Source organism: Emys orbicularis, chromosome 5 (assembly GCF_028017835.1).
Source record: "Emys orbicularis isolate rEmyOrb1 chromosome 5, rEmyOrb1.hap1, whole genome shotgun sequence".
NCBI classification, from domain to species: Eukaryota; Metazoa; Chordata; order Testudines; family Emydidae; genus Emys; species Emys orbicularis.
Window position 1 is genome coordinate 61174983 of NC_088687.1, and position 19004 is coordinate 61193986.

The following is a 19004-nucleotide window of genomic DNA, read 5'->3' on the forward strand; positions in this document are numbered from 1 at the left end:
TGCAGAAAAAACTGAAACCTCAAATAGTATTTCTTAAATAATGGGTTTGAGCTTTGCAGAGTTGTCATGAAAATTTACCTGCCCAGGGCCAAAATCCACTCCCCTGCCTTTCCAGGGTGATGATGGGGAAACATATTTTACTTGTCTGTCCAAAACAAAAATAAATACTAATGCCAGGTAAGCAGGAGAGTAGACTAGTGCAAGGCTGTATTATTTTAAATTACACTTTGGGAAAGTGTTTTCCACCCATAAAGTGCAAATAACTCTGATTTCCCTTTTTAATGGTACCTTCATATATGTTCCTTTCCATTACTCTGCCTTCACTTACATGTTGTTTCTTCCCACTGGCAGCAACCAGGTTGCTAAAGAAAAAAAGGGAGCACGTGAGGGTGGGGAATAACCCCACATGCCTATCTGAGCCTTGATCATTCTCTTTTGGGTCACACGGTGTGTAAAAATATTGCATTAGATACCAGTCGTGGAGTGAATGCATTCTCTAGCATGCATTCCATGGGACTGTAGCTTGCAGTTTAAATTAGGTTTGTTTACTGGTCAAAACTGATTCTTTTTTTCTTCCTGGATTTAGAGAACATCCAGCACAACAGCAGCACAGGGAAAGGAAGAAATCTTTCTGAAGCTTCCCAAACCCTGCTCCAGCCTTTCTTGGGACACAGAGCAAAGAGAGTAACGGCTCTTCCTGGCATTCCCTTGCCTGTGAGGAATGCCGTGCTTGCAGCTGCCCTTTTCCCAGAGTTTCTGAAGGAGCTAGCAGCTCTTGCACAGGAACATTCCATCCTGGGTTACAAAATACCGGGTGATGTTGACGATTATTATTAGTGTCATTTTAACAGATTTTTTTTTCCTAATAGAATTAGCAGATTTTTAAATGCAAAGCTGCTTACAAAAGAAAGTTCTACTTTGATACTTCCTGACAATACTTGATCTGGGAAAAAAAATCTCATTCCATGTTACCTTTATATTGGGCCTTATGACTTCCAACTGTGCAACATACTAATAGGATATATTCCTGAGGGGTTATGTGTACCCCTCTTCCGTTGTGCATCTACACAACTTCCTTTACCTCAATGCTCCGGTTTTCAATTCTGGTCTAGAAAAGTGGGTTGCCCAGTGGGAGAAATATCTGATATGTAAATATGTACGAAAACTGCACAAAATTGGTCAAATAAGCCTTCTGTGTTAAGGGCCAAGATTTTGGGGGGAGGTTGGGGGGTGTTTGCTTTATTTTTAAAAGGGGAGTCTACAGGCCCACCTCTGAAATTCGCTTTACCAATGGCTGGGGTTGTGAATCCAAGTGGTCTCATGTGTTCTAAATGCATGACTAGCTGAAAGCAGGTGCTGTACCCAATACATACCATATTGCCTTATGTTGCATACAAATCTGCAGCTCTCAGCTGTTGGTCTTTTGAAGTCAAATGAAATGTATAAGTGGATGTAGACTGCAGACTGCTTGGAATTTTCCTTGCAGTTTCTCAGCATTCTTTGATAATTATTATAGTGCTACCTAAAATCTCAAGCAAGCCTTATTTAGTAAGATTTGCACAAAGTACAAAGCGAAATGTTTCTATGCAAGGTCTAACAAATTTGTAGAAGAAATTTGTTTGTGTTCTTCTATTGATAAGCTGAAGAAAAGTATTCAGTATCTTTCAGTAGTGTTAAAAGGGCGACTCCGTTAAGTACTGCTTTTTATGAAAAAGGACAGCTTGCCTCTGAAAAGGTGTTAATTTTTTTTTTTAATGTCATTTTGGTTAAGGAAAAACAAAATGGCTACATGTAAAGAGAAACTGGTTATTTATTTTTAAGTTATGTGCTAGCTTTGCCTAATATTGCACTTTCAGGGTAATGGGGAGGAATGTACAGTAGTTAGAGAGGAAAAAGTAACAGGGATAACTGAAAACTGTTTGCTAGTGACTAACTGCTTAAGAAAATTCTCTTCTGTGAGTAATGAGGTTCATTAGAAGAACCCAAACATGATGAATTGGTGCATCACCGCTGCATTTCGTCTTACTCTTAGTGGCATAATTGTGCTTCCAGTGCTATACTTTGCTGTACGTGAATGGGGGCTCAGTTCATGAAAGCCTTAATGCTTCCCCTTTCTACTACGAGGAAACTAAAACAACCCAAAAGCACTGGAAACCGGAGGTAAGAATGATATTAAAGCAGCTTTTGTTATGCTGCTGGTTATAATTCCCCAATACTGAAAAGCCCCATTTTATAACTTCCCCAATTTCAAACATGTTATCTTCACTTAGGGAATGTAAATGAAAAGCCTATAAAAAGAAAGATCAGGTAAAATTTTGTAAAGTACCTAAGTGACTTAGGAGCTGAAGTCCCATTAACTTGGTCCTTGGTCATGGGGGGGTATGTCTACATAGTAGTTAAACACTTGCAGCTGGCCGAGGCTTGGGCTGCAGGCTTACAAAGTTGCTGTGTAGATGTTTGGGCTTTAAATTAAGCCTGAGCTCTGGCTCTGTGGGGTGGGGGTGGGGGGTGGGGGGTGGAAGGGTCCCAGAGTCCAGGCTCCAGTTTGAGCCCGAATGTCTAGACAACATTTTTTAGTCCCACAGCCCGAGCCTGAGTCAGCTGCCCCAGGCCAGCCACAGGTCTTTTATTCCAGTGTAGACATACCCATAGGTGCTTTGAAAAGTGCACCCATCATCCATAGCAGGGAGAGGTACCGTAGTGCCTGACTACATTAAGTCCTGTCTGTAGGAGACACTAAAAGTCCTAAAGTAGATCTGTACAGATTGCCACGTGCAAATACTTCCCTGGACCTGCCATCACTTGTCTGTCTAGGTATCTGTAATGTACTCAATTCTGTGGTATCTGACCACCAGCTTCCTTCCCTCACAGCCCTGACTGCTGCCGCTCAGCCCTTTGTGCTCAGGCCCACAGGTCACTTTCTTTTCTGTTGCTTCTGCTCCATGCAACTCTTTGCCTGTCAGATGCAATTCCACCAAACCACCCTCTAGCCTCCTTGCAGCTGCTCTACTCACCACCCATTAGATTGCCTTTTTTTTAAACTCATTTAATTTAGGAATGAGAGAATTCCTCTACTGATTCCATTGCTGCTGGAGCCATGGCCAACCACCAACCTCAGGTCCCTTTCCTTCTCCTAGCAGCTGGTAGGTTCTTCACTCTCACACCCCTCACCTTAGAACTGTGGTTCATGCCTTGTTCTCTCATAGATTAGCCCTCAGGGGAAGAGAGAGATGGCAAAGCATCACTTACCACAGTGCTCCAGCCTAATCCGGGCTGGGTCAGTGGCTGCTGAACTCCTTAAGCACTGATCTAATCTGTTCCCATGTCATCAAAGCATAGCCACTACCTTCTAGCAAGAAGCTGATGTGTGTGCTTTAAAATGGACTAAATACATGTAATACTAAAATCAGCAAACTTCAATGAGTCATAACCAAGTGGGGATTTACTCCCAAGAAACCATCCACATTTTTAAACTGTTAATGGGGTGAATTTGTTTGGTAATTCTCCCTTTCCTTGCCTTTAAGTTAAAATCAGACTATTAACTCTTTTTTGTGAACTGTTTAGGAGTGGTTTCATTTTAAATGTGCTTACTCATTACAATAGTCTGTTCTGAAGACAAAGGTAGATGGAGACCTTAAAATGTGGACTGTGCAAACTAGATCTGTAAGTTTTCTGGTTTTGACCCAGTAAACTGTAATGGTTCCAAAGGAGTTATTCCAGCCTACCACATTAGTGAGCTTTAAAAAACCTACAGTGTGCAGAGGAATTCTTACTGACAAGTCATTCCACTGTATGTGCACAAGGTATGCTTTAAACAAATGAAAACTGTCTGTCACCTATCTAAAAGGAGAGACCATATTATGGACTTGTAAATTTGGCAACTGATTCCTCAATTTTTGAGATATACAAAGGAAATAGCAAATATAAGTCTGGTCAGTTTATACTCAAACTCTAAACTGTCCAAATAAAGATTCAATATACATTATAGGACTTCTGGTCTGAGCTAGCATAGGCAGGGTTTCAGTGTGGGCTGAACTACAGAACCATAACCTCCAGCATCCTGAGAAAAAACGAACTACGATGTTGGTTCTTCCTACCTTCAATGTGTAGAGCAAACTACATGTAATTTAGCATGAAAACGGTGGTTGTTTCATTATCAGAGCCTCAGATTAATAATCCTTTCTTGTGGAAGTCCTTCATCTGAATGCTGTTTAATATGCTGCTTCTTTCAAATTGGACTGATATGGAACAGAAATCAAGACTTGATTCTGATCTCTGTTACACTGGTGGAGATGAGGAAAATCAGACCCAAGGAGGGTTGGTTTCTTTATTAAAAAGGTTGCCCTTCTTTTAGTACACTTAGATACAGTCCTTCAAAGTATCTGCTGTTCACCAATTGCTTTTAGTATTCAATATTTCATCGGGGTTTGTCACATCCTGTGGTGAAAGCGGAATGCATTCACTTAGTGTCGTTATGCCTGTTTGGTGAATGCTACCTAGTTGGATAATCTTTGTGTGTTAAGGACAGACAGGTAAGATTGATCCATTTAACAGAACTGGTTTGTTTTTAAAACTTGGGTAAAGACACAGGTTTTCAGGGGGGAAAAGGTGGGTAGGTAATAACACACTTACACCTAGATTTCACCAGTTCCAACCTGGGCAATGGTGGCTAAAAGGCTTTGACAGCTCCTTGGTGTATGTGCAGTGAGAGAGCTTTCTCTCCACTCCCTAGGGACACAACTGGCATGTTCAGCACAGAATGAGGGTTTACGTTCAAGCTGCCCTTCTACTACTAGCGGTAGGTCTTCCATTACAAGGCTGAAGCGTGCACTGCCATTGCCTGTGCTGGCATGCCTCTGGATAAACAGAGGACTTCATTCTCCAGTGTTGTCAATTCAGCACCTTTCACAAGCATTTTAAAAAAAAAAATCTCTAGGATGAGAGAGGAAAAAAAGAGCAGTCTTATTTGGTGCAGTTAAATGATGTCACGCCTTTTACTGTATTACTTTGAATTGTAGCCAGAGCTACGAAGTCATTACTGCTTACTGTGCAAATCTTCTTTTATACATTGATTATAACATAGTTCCTCTTTGAGGGCAGCTTGATTTAATAAGCAATTTACTGTGCTGTACTGACTGAAATTACTATATCATGCCTACAGTTTTTATGAAGGCTGCAATTCTTACATTTGTAATATTTAGACCTCAGCTACAATTGCAAGTAATGTAGCACTTTTACCCATGCTAGTTCTGGCACAATACAGTAGTGTCATGCTGTCACTGTCTAAATTTGATTTAGGTCATTACAAGATGTCCTTGGTTGCACCTTTTGGGCTTTAGCAATAGAAACACATTAGATAGAAGATGACATCAATTAAAACAACACAGGCTGGCAGTGTGGTACTCACTTCAGTGTGAAATACAGACAGACCTGAAATTTGTATTACTCTTGTTTGTCACAAGCAGAAAAAAAGTCATATAGTGGCCCTGTTTCAAGGACCATTACTGTAAATATATAGAAGGGAGGGTAAAAATTACCCCTTGTTACTGTGTTTTTGGATTTCAAGTAATGTGGTGATAGGTGCCATCACAAAACCCTAAGATTGCTATGGTGCCTATTTAATTTAGCTACAAAAGCTCAGATTAATAACTTTCTTTGAGGGAGGTCCTGCTTTTCCAAATGTGATCTAGTATATTTTTTGTTTTGTTATTGTATACTGGTTGAAGACATTTATGAATAGGAGTATTACTGTGTCAAGTACATATGCACTTTAATTGAGTTTTTGATCCTCTGGCCTCTAAGGGCTGCTGGGAAGTCATTACTGCTTACTGAGCAAATCTTTTTATTCATTGATTATAACAGTTTGTGTGGCAGCTGGATTAAGGCCTAAAACCCTTTATAGAACTTTTGTGCAAAGGCTGCGTTTCTGAACAAAATAATTTTCTTTGCCAAAGTTAAAGTGCCCATGTATACTTGTGTTTTTGATATCACTAATATTTTATTGCAATTTGCTTAAAAATAACCAAGTGGATCTAGGCCAAAAAATAATGTAGCTGGGTTAAACCTAGGTCTAATCAAACTTTGTCTAAATGCTACTCTGTCAGCTTGACTAGCACCCACACCGAATGCCAGCTCCTCTCTAATGGAAAGATGTGGCCTTTAGAGACTGAAGTCTCAGCATTCAGTGCTCCAGCTTGAGCCAAGAGGCCGTATCGCTGCTGGACACAACTCTCTGTTAACAGTGAGAGTGACATTCAGTTTACCAACTCCAGCAATAGTTAGTTTTCCTTAAAGCTCCAGCTCAGAGTATTGTGATTAAATTAAATTAAAGCAAAGATTCGCACATAGAAGTTTCTGGCCCTCAAATTTAGAGATGCTTGAACCTTCAGCCTTCCTGTCGAGTTTGGTGGCAGAATTTTAGCAAAGTCCTGCTGGGAGCCTGCACCAGCATATTGCTCATTCAAACTTGCTTTCCTTTTCTTTAATATTGCATACCCCACTCTCCACCAACGTGACAGAATCAGGCTACTGTCTGCAAGGACAGTGATTTGAACCCACAATTATAGGGATAGAGAGCTGCCTTTTTTTTAAAAAAATCTGTTGAACACTTTGCCTGCATTCTGGCCCTGTTCTACCTTTTTTGTGCTACTTGGGTTTCAAAAAGCAGGTAGAAAAAAAATCAGCTTCACGGTTTAGCTGGGAATCCCTAGCTGGTATAGGGCCACTCTTTGCTTCCTAACCACTTCCCCAGGACATCAACAAGAGAAGAGGGGAGGGCTGCTTCAGTAATCCTTAGCTCCTTCCAAGTGCAACTTGAAGTTATCCTGAGGCTGTTGTACCAGGGCCCAAATCAGCCCTCAACTAGCCATAGGAGTAGGGAGGCAAAGGTGAATCCAGTGCAGCTTACCTGGACCTGTGGCTTTGATATATATTGCTTCACTTCTAACATTAACAATACAATTATACCTTGGGCATTTAAAATGTACAGCCAACCAGATCCATGCTATATCTGAAAAGATCAATTGTGACCTGCTTGCTGCTGTAACTTGGTTTTCTCTTGAAGTAGAATGTTATGAACTTCCTGTCAATCATATGAAAATAGCAATGCAAGGGAGATACAGCGAAGGGCAAAAGTTTTGATGTGCTGCTCTGTCTTCTTTCTTGAGCACCCTGAGATTATAGCTTTAAACAAAAAATGAAGGAGGGTATTTGTTCAAGAGTGAGATTCCACTTTACACATACAGCACACACCAAAGGCCATAAGTCTATGAGAGGCTGCTGCTGCAGTTAGTGACTGTGAAAGTCTGTATATTACAAAGGGCTGCTCAGCACAGAAATAAGATTACACTAGAATGATATCACAGCAACTACTTAATGTCCTGGGAAAGGGTTCAAATTACATTAATGTTCACAAGTAGAATACCTAACCTGTATGAAAGTTTCCATCAGACACCTCTATAACATGGATCAAATTAAACTCTGCTGTGAAACTTTGCAGCCAGGGCTGATAGCTAAAGGTTGTCTTTCCTCATTACTCCCACAATGCCAGAAAAAATATTTTGTCAGTTTCTCCCTCCAAACCCCAAATGCAGGATAACTGCTGCTACACACGTATAATCAATGCCCCCTGCCAAAAGCTTTTACACTCTATCTGGTAAGAGCCCACATGTTTAACTACCTCTCTGTCCATTTGGATGAGATTATGATGACAGTGTATGGTGTCAACTTTTATACATTGGCGAAATTTCTCTCTGTAAGCTGAAGGGCCAAAGGAAATTCTCTCACACAGGCTGTGTACTAAATTAACACTGAGGATCTGGATGAAACTGTCTGTAACTTACCCTGCCTAACAGTTGGAGCACATCAGGCATCTAAGCAGCAGCTCAGTGAGGGCTTCAGTAGCAAACTGACACCTGAGTTAAGGGCAGAGCTTGAGCCTTAATTCAAGGAAGACCTAGTTTTTGTCCTTTGTACAAGCCTTGTGACAGCCCCCCTACATTGCTCACTCCATAGACAGTCTCTGCACCGTCACCCCACAACACCCATCCTATGTTTCATATTTGTCCGATAGTTGATTAACTCCTTGAGCATGTGGCGGAGTTGTCTCTCTGTGGGGAACAAACTTTTGGGGAGTTTAGACTTTGCCCTGAGCTTTTTGGTAGGGAGCAGGAGAATCATTCTAGCTGTTTTTAACTGGATGTTTTATGTTCTGCTCAGAGGGGCACAAAGGCTGGGGTGTAGGCAGGATAGCTCAATCAAGTTAGCTGAAAGTGAACAAAAAGCACTTAACACTCAAACAGGATAACATGTTTGAAGCCATGGTAGCCAGCCATGTCGAAGCTTAAGCTCCCCTCCATCCCGGCTAACACTGCTTTAGACACGATAGCCAGCACCTTAATGCGCATGCAAAGGACTTCATACACATTAAGATCTGATTCAAAAAGCTTAGCCTTTTTGATTGTCAGTCAAGAAACATCCTGAAAATAGATTTTGTTCCTATGCAAAATGTTGGTTTAAAAATTCAGCAAGTGAGGAGTCCATAATATGGTTTCAAGTATCAGAGGGGTAGCCGTGTTAGTCTGGATCTGTAAAAAGTGACAGAGTCCTGTGGCACCTTATAGACTAACAGACGTATTGGAGCATAAGCTTTCGTGGGTGAATATTTACTTCGTCATAATATGGTTGAAGATTTTTAACCTGTGTCCTTCTGTCTGCTTCTAATACAAGGGAAGAGTTTGTTACAATTATCCACTTCTAGTTTATGTGCTGCCTTCCTTGTTCTCAATTGTATGTGTGGCAGGTAACGTTGAAAGTAGGTTGAGAGTTATAGTAATTGCTATTTTAAACTTAAAGATCTAATGCTGTATATTCATAGAACTTGTCCATGAATTATTACAGGCTATTTTCTACCCTATTACGTAATTGCCTAGAACAAAATGGCTTTGAAAACAGGTAACCATTAAAGATATTTACCAACAGTAGTCTTGCTATGGTATCTGAGATCCTTCTATTTTAAGTATAGTGCAGTTACTACTCTCTCTCAGGTAAGGGGGTAAGTGTAACACACATCCCACTCCAAAGCTGCACAACAAAAAGCATTAATACAAGAGGACAAAACCTTCTGGAAAAGGTAGGGTTGTTTTGTTTGTTTGTAAAGGTAAAGAATAGGCTTAAAACACATGGACCCATAAAATTCAAACTTTATGCAGATGCTCAGTCCATAATTCACAGTCTTGTGCCTTTTGTTTCCTCCGACAATGGCAGGAGTTAAGGGCAGAGCATTAATCTAACAAATTCAAAGTTCAGTGTATATTGAGGTTTGTGTCATAACCATTTATTATCTGGATGTGTTTTGTAAAATTGATTGAAACTTAGCACTCTGAACAAAGTCATCATGGAACAAAACAGGTGCCACTAAGTAAAAGATAAAATGGTGGTTTTGCTCAGATGTGACAAAATGATAGTAAAGCCTTTGTTTGAATGTCAGTTTAAATGCACAATTTTTTAAAAGGTCAACGTCTGTCATTGCAAAATTCAGAGTAAATCTTATCCTTTTCAGACAAAAGAGGCAACCTAACGTTAATGCTTTTTGTCAGTTGCACAACCTTTTAACTAACTTATTTTTATGTGAACAATGGGTACACGTTTTATTCAATAAATATATTTGAAAACTCCTGCATTTTGCCTCTTTTCTGCTTAAACTGTGAGCTTGTTTGTTCAGATGTTTCCCTGTCAAAGACAGTAGCACTGATAATCAAAGAATGAAGTACCAGTGAGCAGGGCTGAACTAGCAATTCCATAACTTGAAGAGGATAGCTAGATTCCACAGAAGAGGCCTGGGCTACATCCTCGCTGAATTAAGCCCGGATTTTTAAAGGTATTTAAGAGCCCAAATCTCATTTTCAAAAAGAATTTAGGCATCGGAGTCAAAATCCCATTGACTGTCAATGGGATTTAGGCTACTAAGTGCCTAAATCAGTTAGGCATTGCAAAACTGAGCACTGCAGCATGTAAATAGCTTTAAAAACCTGTGCCTAAGAGCTTAGTATGGTCTGTGCATGCATTCCACCCTTCAGAAGTATCTTTGAGCTTGAGGATAATTGTGGTTTTTAGAAGGGATTATTTAGCAGCATCAAAAGAGGCTTCTGAACTCCAGAAACCACAGTCCACAGCCCTATCAAGTATTTATTATAGATTTGCATATAGCACAGGCTCTTGAAGTAGCAGGATTTTTCCATAATGCACAGGACTGCCTGGGCTTCAGCTGCCTTAGTTGGTTTTAGGGGCCTATTTAGCCACTGGGGAGCGGGGGGAGATTGGGTTTAGGATAGATCATCGCTTGAAGGAAGGAAAGGCAGCTGGGCAGTCTCTTGTCCTTTCCCTCCCTCTGGCAGAGGCAAGGGAGGAGTGATAGCACTGAGGAACTACTTCCCCCTCCTAACAGGTGGGGGGCGTGGCCAGCAGTGGCTGAGCAGCCACTGGGTGTTTGGTAGAGCGAGTAGGTGGTGTGACCTGTTCACATCATTACATTTCACACTCTAAAATGCGTAAATTTCTATTCCTTCAGAAAAACATTGCTACCTGGCAATATTGAATCACAACATACATCTGATACAAGTTCTAGAGTATTCAGACAAACAGTAATGTATTGAATCACTTACCTTTCTCATGTGTGCAAAACCAGCTACAGGAAAAGTGAACAGCACTCAATACTAGCTTCTGCTATTCATTTGCACTGAATATCTTTTCTTTTGTCCTGACAGAGGGTGAAGCATTCAAGGAAGACTGTATAACAAGATACTACCTGAATAACCACCAAAAGGGAATAATAATTCTGTTCCATGCTGAGACTACACAGTATCTTTTTCTAGCTCAGGCTGGAATTGAACTGTACAAAGTCCAGGGAATGTCCAGTCATTCCCTCTGTAGGGACCTGTGCAAGTTGCTCTGAAAGTTACTGTGACAGCCTCTTCTCTAATATTTGTTTCACCAGCACAGGATCTACTCGCCCTCTTGTTGTTCTCTGAACCAGTCCAATCAGTTTATTCAGAACTTTTTGGTTTCCCTTCTTTATCTCCATAACCTTGAAAACAAGAGCACAAAGTATTTATCATGAATAATGGAAGATGTTCCGTTTCCCCTCCTAAACAGATGCATATTTTCTAACCTTAGCACCAGCTTAATGTAGGCCCATAATTTAGTATTAAAGTAAGTTTTTGGCCTTGATTCTGCAAGGGCTGTGTGTGGCTGGAGCCCCATTGGATGAGCAGAGGTCACTGCAGGATCCGGGCCTTAGTCCCAATAGAATTACTGGTTTCATGATTATTTTTTATTCCAAGGAAAACATTTTCTTAAGAAACCCCTTGCAGTGTTTGCAAGTCAAAACAGTGCAGTACTGCCTGAAAGTAAGACTTGTCTATTTTACTTTTCCTAATGGGGTGACATGCAAAAAGTAAGATAGCAGCCAATAAACAGATTTTAAAGTGTTCAATATCAACTGATTAGTAATAAATTTAAATGTATTAATTTGAGTTCAGAATTATTTTAAAAACTCTACTATGACAGTGCCCTTTTAAAGTGGAGACACTTGTATTTCAATAACACTGACCTGGCATTTTTCACTGGAGCAGAAACTTTAGAACTAACCCTTTAAAACTTTTATATCAGATATAACTTGGAGGAATCTCTTGCAACAAAGCATTAAATGTTTTTAACTATGTTTATTCATCATAAAAATACTACCAGTGAGACAGACAGGTTTTTTTTTAGACCCACTGACTGACCCCAAAATGCCTGCCCATTGGCCTGCACTATTACTGTGCACTGGCCACTTGCATGGCCAGTCAGGTAGCCATTGACCCATTTGTGCATGCAAATACACAATTTGAAAATAGAAAAGTTTAAGCTGGAAATGATGGTTAAAAAAACCTAACCGTTTAACAAGGGAAGTATGAAATTCACCATCACTTTGTCTTAAATCAGGTAGGAGGTCTTCCTAAAAGATACGTTCTAGTTCAACCATGAGTTATTGAGCTCTATCATGTTTACTTACGTAGCAGGGGAAAAATAATTCTCTGCATTGTGGGAAGTATTGGGTGAAATTCTATAGCTTAACTTATGCATGTTGTCAAACTAGATAGTCTCCACTGGCCTTAAACTTTATTAATACATGAACTACCAGCTCCACCAATTGCAAATACATCCACCTATTATTGTATCTGAATATGGGCTAAAAATGTCCCAGCATAGATAGGACACATTGCTATCTTTATCTGCTTGCAATTACTTAAATTAGAAAGTTCAATTAAGTTTAGGTATTGCATTAATTCATACATTGCTCAGTATTTGAGTGTTAGTAGTTTATTTTTAAAAAAGGGAAACTATTAAAAAGCAAGGCATTTTCTCTTGCAATAGCCCAACTACCTGTTTTGTAAGATAAGATCTTATGGTAATTTAAAGCACAGACCTAAAAGCTTCTTTACTAAAACGATCACCTGAAAGCAGCTGGAAAATAAGGCTGCTTTATCACAGCTGGCTTTGCTAAAACACTGGAAGCTGAGGGAGGAATTAAATTCTTACAAAATTATTATTATTATTGAAACAGGCATCTGGTTATGGACCTTCAGCTTTTGTGCTGGTGAACAGTTCTAGCTCTCTGCTCTTGTGCTTCAGTACTAGTCTGAAAATACAGAAGCATGTTTATCAGCCACTGCAAATGAGTCAATATAAGGGAGGTCATGCAGATCTACTGCAAGTTCATTTTCTTTATCAAAAGCTCTTTGCAAAGCTGTTGGTGTTTCCCAGTGAGACTTTGGCGGGGGTGGTATTGTTCTCAAAAGATGTTAGCTTTTTTTTTTTTCCAACTGCAAATGTAGCTAGACAATGTTTATACTTAAAATAAGCCATTCATTCCTGCTTTTACATTTTTTTTTTTCCACTCGAGAGAATACAAAAGCACCTTTTTTATAAAGCTAATATTGGACGTGGTCAAGGTTACCCCTCCATTTTGCCCCCCTTTCATAATTTACAAGTTTACTTTTTTTAACTGAAAATCTCTGGAATCTTGAAATCAAAATGTTTAAAGCTTTCTTCTATGACATACACACGCTGTGGTAGTGTAAGATTGCTCACGAGGTTAGCTAGTCAGTATATATTTCTTGGGAGAAGAGACATAGACTTTGCAAAGAGATACAATAAAAGCCAACTTTTTGGCTTACCAACATTGATGCTATCTCCTTTAAAGTTAATATTATTCATGTAGAATAAATAATGACTTCATTAGATACCCTGAGTTTTCACACAGTTATATTAATTTCATCTCTTTAACCTTGGATATCTCCTAAGATGACAAGAAAAAAAAAATCTGGGAATTATACTGATCAAAATTGCCAGGCCAGGTTAATGAAAGTGCTCTCTGCACACATACAGTTGAAAGGGCTAGGACTTCTACTGTGCTTGTTTTCTTGCACTATCACTTTTATGCATAATCAGAATGACTTGGCTTCTTGGACAAGCCAGACTAATAAATCCTTCATTTCTCTTTGAAGATGTACAAAGAAATGCAGAGCCAGAGGAAAGATGGCAATTTAAACACGTTAGCATCACAGACTACCACCATGTCCAAGCTGCTGTAATTCAGTTCCCACCCCTGTTCTAATCACCTCTTCCTGATGTCCTTCCATCACTGCCTGACAGATCTGTTCAAGCTCTTGCTGATCCTGGATCAATTCAAGTTTCTTTTCTTTAACAATTTGAAGTGGGGTCTTCCCCTCCCCCTTCCACAATTCCTCAAGCACCTGCAGCATCAAAAAAGGTAGAGGAGGGGAATCAGTGCCTGTTGCATTCACACTTTCCACTGCAGTAATGTGTGAGTGAATTTAGTCAGAATAAAAGCAAAGGGTTAACATTTATGTGATTGACAAACTTTCCCATGCAGCTCTGTGGACACATCTCAATCTTGACTTGCTAGTGCCTCTCCAGAGCAAAACCTGCCCACCCACAAGAGCACCAGGAGGAGATCAAGCAACTCAGTTTAATTTATTATCTGCACACAGCTTAAAGTCGAGTGCAATAATCCAGTGCACACCACGTCCCCTCCCTTTATTCTGAAGCACAATATGCACATCACGTAGCTTTGCAACAGTGATGCTCTTTGTGCCCCTACTGTAAAATTGCCGTACGAGAAGGTGGTGTAGTAATCCCTTGTTATTCACACGAGTGTTGCTAAAAGAAATTACAACATGCATGGTCAACAGAGAATGCCACTGCAGAGAATTGACAATTAGACAACTATTGTGCCTAGACAGATTCCAGGTAACTCATTTCATTTACAGACCATCACAACCACAGGAGGGAGAGAGTGAGGATGCTTAATAGAAAATAGAAGAAAAATATTGCAAATCACAATCCATGTGGCAGCCCTATCCCATCCATATCTCACCTCCAGGAATAGCTGGGTAAACCTAAGCTTCTGGAATAATTACTAGCTAATATGAATGTGTTCCCCTACTTTGTAGCAAGGCTATCACCATGGAATAAACTTGGGAGAAGAGAGCATTTATAAAAAAAGCAATTTCCTTGGGCAGTCATTTTCTGTATTTCCTCTGATCTTATTTCAGAGATGGGGGATGTGAGAGAGAAAGCCCTTATTAAAACAATTGCTTCTGCTTGATCCTGCCCTGAAGATATAATTGTACGTTTGGGCCGCCCCAGTGTGCCAGGATGGAAACGAATGCCATGTCAAAAATGCAGCACTACAAATTTGCTGTGGGATCAAGAGGAGGCTGGGGTGAGGAGCACTAATTTAAAGCCATTTTAATAATTAGTAGTGCAGCAAGATGGTTTATGAAAAACAAAATAAATAGAATGACATTTTAATCCTCTCATAGATTTTTCTCCAATAGGAAAGCCCTTCAGCATGAAACGATGTGACAGTTGTGGCAGGTACTTTAAGAACTCTGCATTGATGCTACCTACTCCAAGCCAGGTGCGACTCAAATTTGCCTCCTATGCCCCAACCCCTCCTTCTCTCGCCAATAGAATCTTATTGTTTTTGTTTTGCCAGAGGCCTTGAGAGAACAACAACAAAGTTGTCTCGTGAAGCCACATTGCAGGTCTTGTGTTTTCCTTGTGAGAGGGAGAAGAGCAGAAAAGACAGATCAAATTATTAAAATTACTGATATCCAATCAGAGTTACAACCACCATAAGTGATATTTTAATCCATTCCTATCAAAAACTCAAGATGCCCCCCCTTCCAGTTCATTCCTTAGCACCACTGCAGACACACCTGGAATAGCCTGGGTAAGCTGAATTTTTTCCTACAGTCAGACAGAGGCCTTGTCCACTTCACCAACTATGCCGAGGGCTCACTTAAGGAACACCCACAGTTGCTTCCTCCCTACTACCAGCAGGTGCTCAGTCCTCCCCAAGGGAGCAGACGGGAAGCTTTCTGGAAGGTAATTCTCCCTGATCTCCCCTGAGGCATTGTGACTCCATGTCACACCTCATGGAAGTGCAACTTGCAATTTGCACACACTAGCTCAGAGAAAAACTCCCCAGAGATCTTGCTCAAAATAGAAACTAACCAACAAAGAACCCACATCTTTCTAAGAAAAGGGCAGAAACTGATTTTAGGTTTGGCATGTACCATACCTGCAAATCTGAAACCGTGGTCCTTTCCCAGGCTGCTCAGGAAGGAGGAGGGCACTGAAGCAAACACAAACACACACACACACACACACACACACACACACCCCAAAACCCTCTACTCCAAGCAGAATTACCAAGAGAAGCCCATTGAGTGGTCTAACTTAAGTCAGGGCTAGGGAAGTTTGAGAATTAGGGAGCAATAACTGGTTCCCTTGACAGCCGTCTCATCTCCTATGCTAAGCATATCATGGCGCAGACAGATTTTGCCCATTATACACTATCTTAGGGGGATCAGGAAGAGACTGGATTTACTCTTGTAAATATACACAGCAAGCTATGTCGGTTTGGGTTTTGTAGCTTTAAAAAGTATCCTTCTATTGCTTGAGTACAATACTGGCTCCTTCTATGGAGTACTTGGACACAAATCCTCCTTGGGCTATTTCTGAAAGTCGAGGAGGGAGAAGCTAATTAATTATATTGGTTAGTCCATTATAAGGGGAACCTTGGACACTGCATGTAATATATTACAGTAGTATTCAGAGGTTAAACAGAAAGCATTTTATTCATGCAGGCATAATCAAGTGCAGTTCTATTATGCAGAAGTGCAGTTCTACTCCATTTACTTTTTCTTGGGCTCTTGTAGGCTTTTCTCAGCCAGAGAGAATTAGCCTCAAGGGTTTAAGGGCCCCTTTGCCCCCTGCCCTTCCATCCCAATTGTTATACACATACACAGCTGAGAGACCAATACTATTCAAACATGGTTTCCTATTAGACTGATATTATAGTTTATAGAAAAAGCTAGACCGATTTGACAGGCCAAAAAACTGGCCTCATCCCACTAATTTTCTTTTTTTAAATGTTGTTCTAGTCTAGATAAGTCTAGTCTAAAATAGAGTAAAATTATTTTAATTCATCCACACTCACTGGTCAAACCAGGCTATAAACTGGCTAAACATGAACAGTGGGGCCTAATTATAAAGTCTCCAATGCCAAAATGAAATTCTCAGTCTTACCTTCATTACTGAAATCCCAATAGCGGCAACTATAGACTCTAGCCAAGGTTTGATTCAGACTATCTAGCCACGTATGCCTAGCACCAAACCATTGGTCAGAATGATTTAGTAACAGCTTGCAAGTCTTGCATCCACAAAAGTGTCATTTTAAGCATTTTACAACTGTTGAATGTGCAAGCTGGTTGACACACCTGGGAAACGGTTTTCAGTTGAAACCAGTCTGCAACCGCTTGTTCCATGTATGGGTACAAATACTGCAGCTACACCATTCTGGCCCGTCCTGTATCCGTTCCTCCTCCCAGAATGCAATGTCTTTGTGTTTGCAAATTATCCAAAAGCCTCTGCTTCTAACAAGTGCTGTGCACTTTGGAGCAGATGCTCCGGATTCCCCAGACTGCGCTGTTACAATCATGATTGTAAAAGGGTCCTGTTCAACTTAGGTTCATACACTGTGCTCACCTCCCTGGTATCTGCTATATGTAGAAGTGCCAAAAGGTTCTGTCAAAGTATTGCTGTGCAGATGAGCTAAACCATTGTGCAAACAATAAATTTTGTCAATCCATGTGCCTGCAATGGTAGCCCTGATTAGTGCACACACTATTTTTGAAGATAAGTTTGGTTTGTGTGCTATAATTATATAACACAGCATTGTACAGCAGTGTCCCTTCTTTGACATGCAATATCCACCATGTAACCGTCCACATTTAATAAATGTTCACAGTTTTTATCTATGTGAATTTTATTGCCTTGTACAACTGAGAATGAGCACAGACCTCTTAAAAATTTAAACTGTTGGCACTTCCTGCAGTACAAGCATATGCATATGCATGACTATTTGCTCATCCCATCAATCTCTTCCATCTTTTCTTGTTGGCTCTGTCTTCACTACTGCAGTTAATTCCTCCCACCCACCTCAAATGCTGCAGTGCATCTGCTGTTGTGTGTATATACAGCCTTTTTTGCCCTCAGGGCATCCAATATCTCTGCCTACTGCAGGGAACTGTTAAACATTTGTTGTTCTTCTGACATCTAGGCAACCAAATACTTTTCTAAATGTGGCAAAGTTTGATAGCATCGCTCAGTGATGGGCAAACAGTAGAGTTATTACTGTGTCCGAATTCAGATCAAAGAGCACAATACATACACTACAAGGAGCTAGTAATTAAGCAGGAGATGCAATCTCTCTGAAATTCCTAATTTTATATCTTGTCAAAACTGCCTCTGTATAAATAAATTAAAATGAAAAAAGCTCCGTTAAAACAACGTTAACTTTCTGACAAACACCACAACAAGGAAACAGCTAAAAATAAACTCTGAAGGTCATCTTCAAAGTTTTAGGCATCAGGCTGATGGGTGCTCTCAAAAATCACGTACACAGAATTTCTGTATATCCACATGCACTAAGTATTCTCAGTGTTTTCTGCCCATTACAAACTTTTATTGTTTTAAGACCATTTCCAACCACCATGAGCAACCCCAATTCTGACTGGCTTAACTACGAACTGAGACGTCTCAGCTCCACCAAAAACCAGGCCAGTTTAATTTAACTTTAAGCACCCAGACGTAGAACTCTTGTCCTCTTTATAACTATTTTTTGATGCAAAGACAAACATGCAAAAGTGAATAGACACTAATTTCATTCCAAATCTGTAGCTAGAATGAAAGAATAGGTGGAAGGAATATGCAAACATCTGCCCTTGTTGATCTAAGAACATTAACCCTGGAACCTCATTATGTGAGTTAAATGTCTTAATTTCACTGTTGACTATTTTAGAATTTAAAAAACTAGCTAGTGTATTTATCCAGTGGCGTTTGTTTAATATTCTACAGCTATAAACTTGCAAGGTTTAAAGAGACAAATAGTTATTAATTATATTATCATAGGACCTAAAACATGATAGGTGCTCTGCACTCAAACAAAAGTCACAGTGCCCCACACAGTTTTACAGTTTATTTTTTGAAATATGATCAAATATATATACACAGATATATTTTTTCGTCACTACAGGATTTAGCTGGAGTTCGAAGAAAATTTACAGGGGATCAGAAAACCTCAAGTGAAGATCTTGAAGGGGAATGAAAGATCTTAATTTTTTTTTAAATAAATATAAAATGGTGAAAAAATAAATGTTATAAAATTATTCCAAAATGTACTCACAATTTTGGAGTGTATTTCTAAAAAAATATCCAGTAGCTTTTCCAGAAAGATCAGCAGAAGCTGAGGCAATTTTTTTGCAGATTACCAGTAACCCTGCAAAAATGCTCACTGTTTTCAAATGTGACATGAACACCTTCCTCTGCTCTGCCAAGAGTGTCAGCATTCAGTAGCCATTTGTTAAATT

At 39.9% G+C, this 19004-nt stretch overlaps 2 protein-coding genes across 2 annotated transcripts in view; one reads left to right on the forward strand and one right to left on the reverse strand.

The window, feature by feature from the left end:
* Nucleotides 1–837, forward strand: part of FHIP1A (FHF complex subunit HOOK interacting protein 1A) — a 52814-nt gene extending 51977 nt beyond the window's left edge. The window contains exon 11 of the mRNA XM_065405548.1: nucleotides 587–837. Within this exon, the coding sequence (XP_065261620.1) occupies nucleotides 587–837 (251 nt within the window). The remainder of the gene's footprint in view (nucleotides 1–586) is intronic.
* A 9683-nt stretch (nucleotides 838–10520) lies between these two features.
* GATB (glutamyl-tRNA amidotransferase subunit B) overlaps nucleotides 10521–19004 on the reverse strand; it is a 60024-nt gene continuing 51540 nt past the window's right edge. Inside the window, exons 12-13 of the mRNA XM_065405230.1 lie at nucleotides 13662–13796; nucleotides 10521–11083 (exon numbers count right to left, since the gene is read on the reverse strand). Of these exons, the coding sequence (XP_065261302.1) occupies nucleotides 10955–11083; nucleotides 13662–13796 (264 nt within the window). The 3' untranslated portion in view covers nucleotides 10521–10954. The remainder of the gene's footprint in view (nucleotides 11084–13661; nucleotides 13797–19004) is intronic.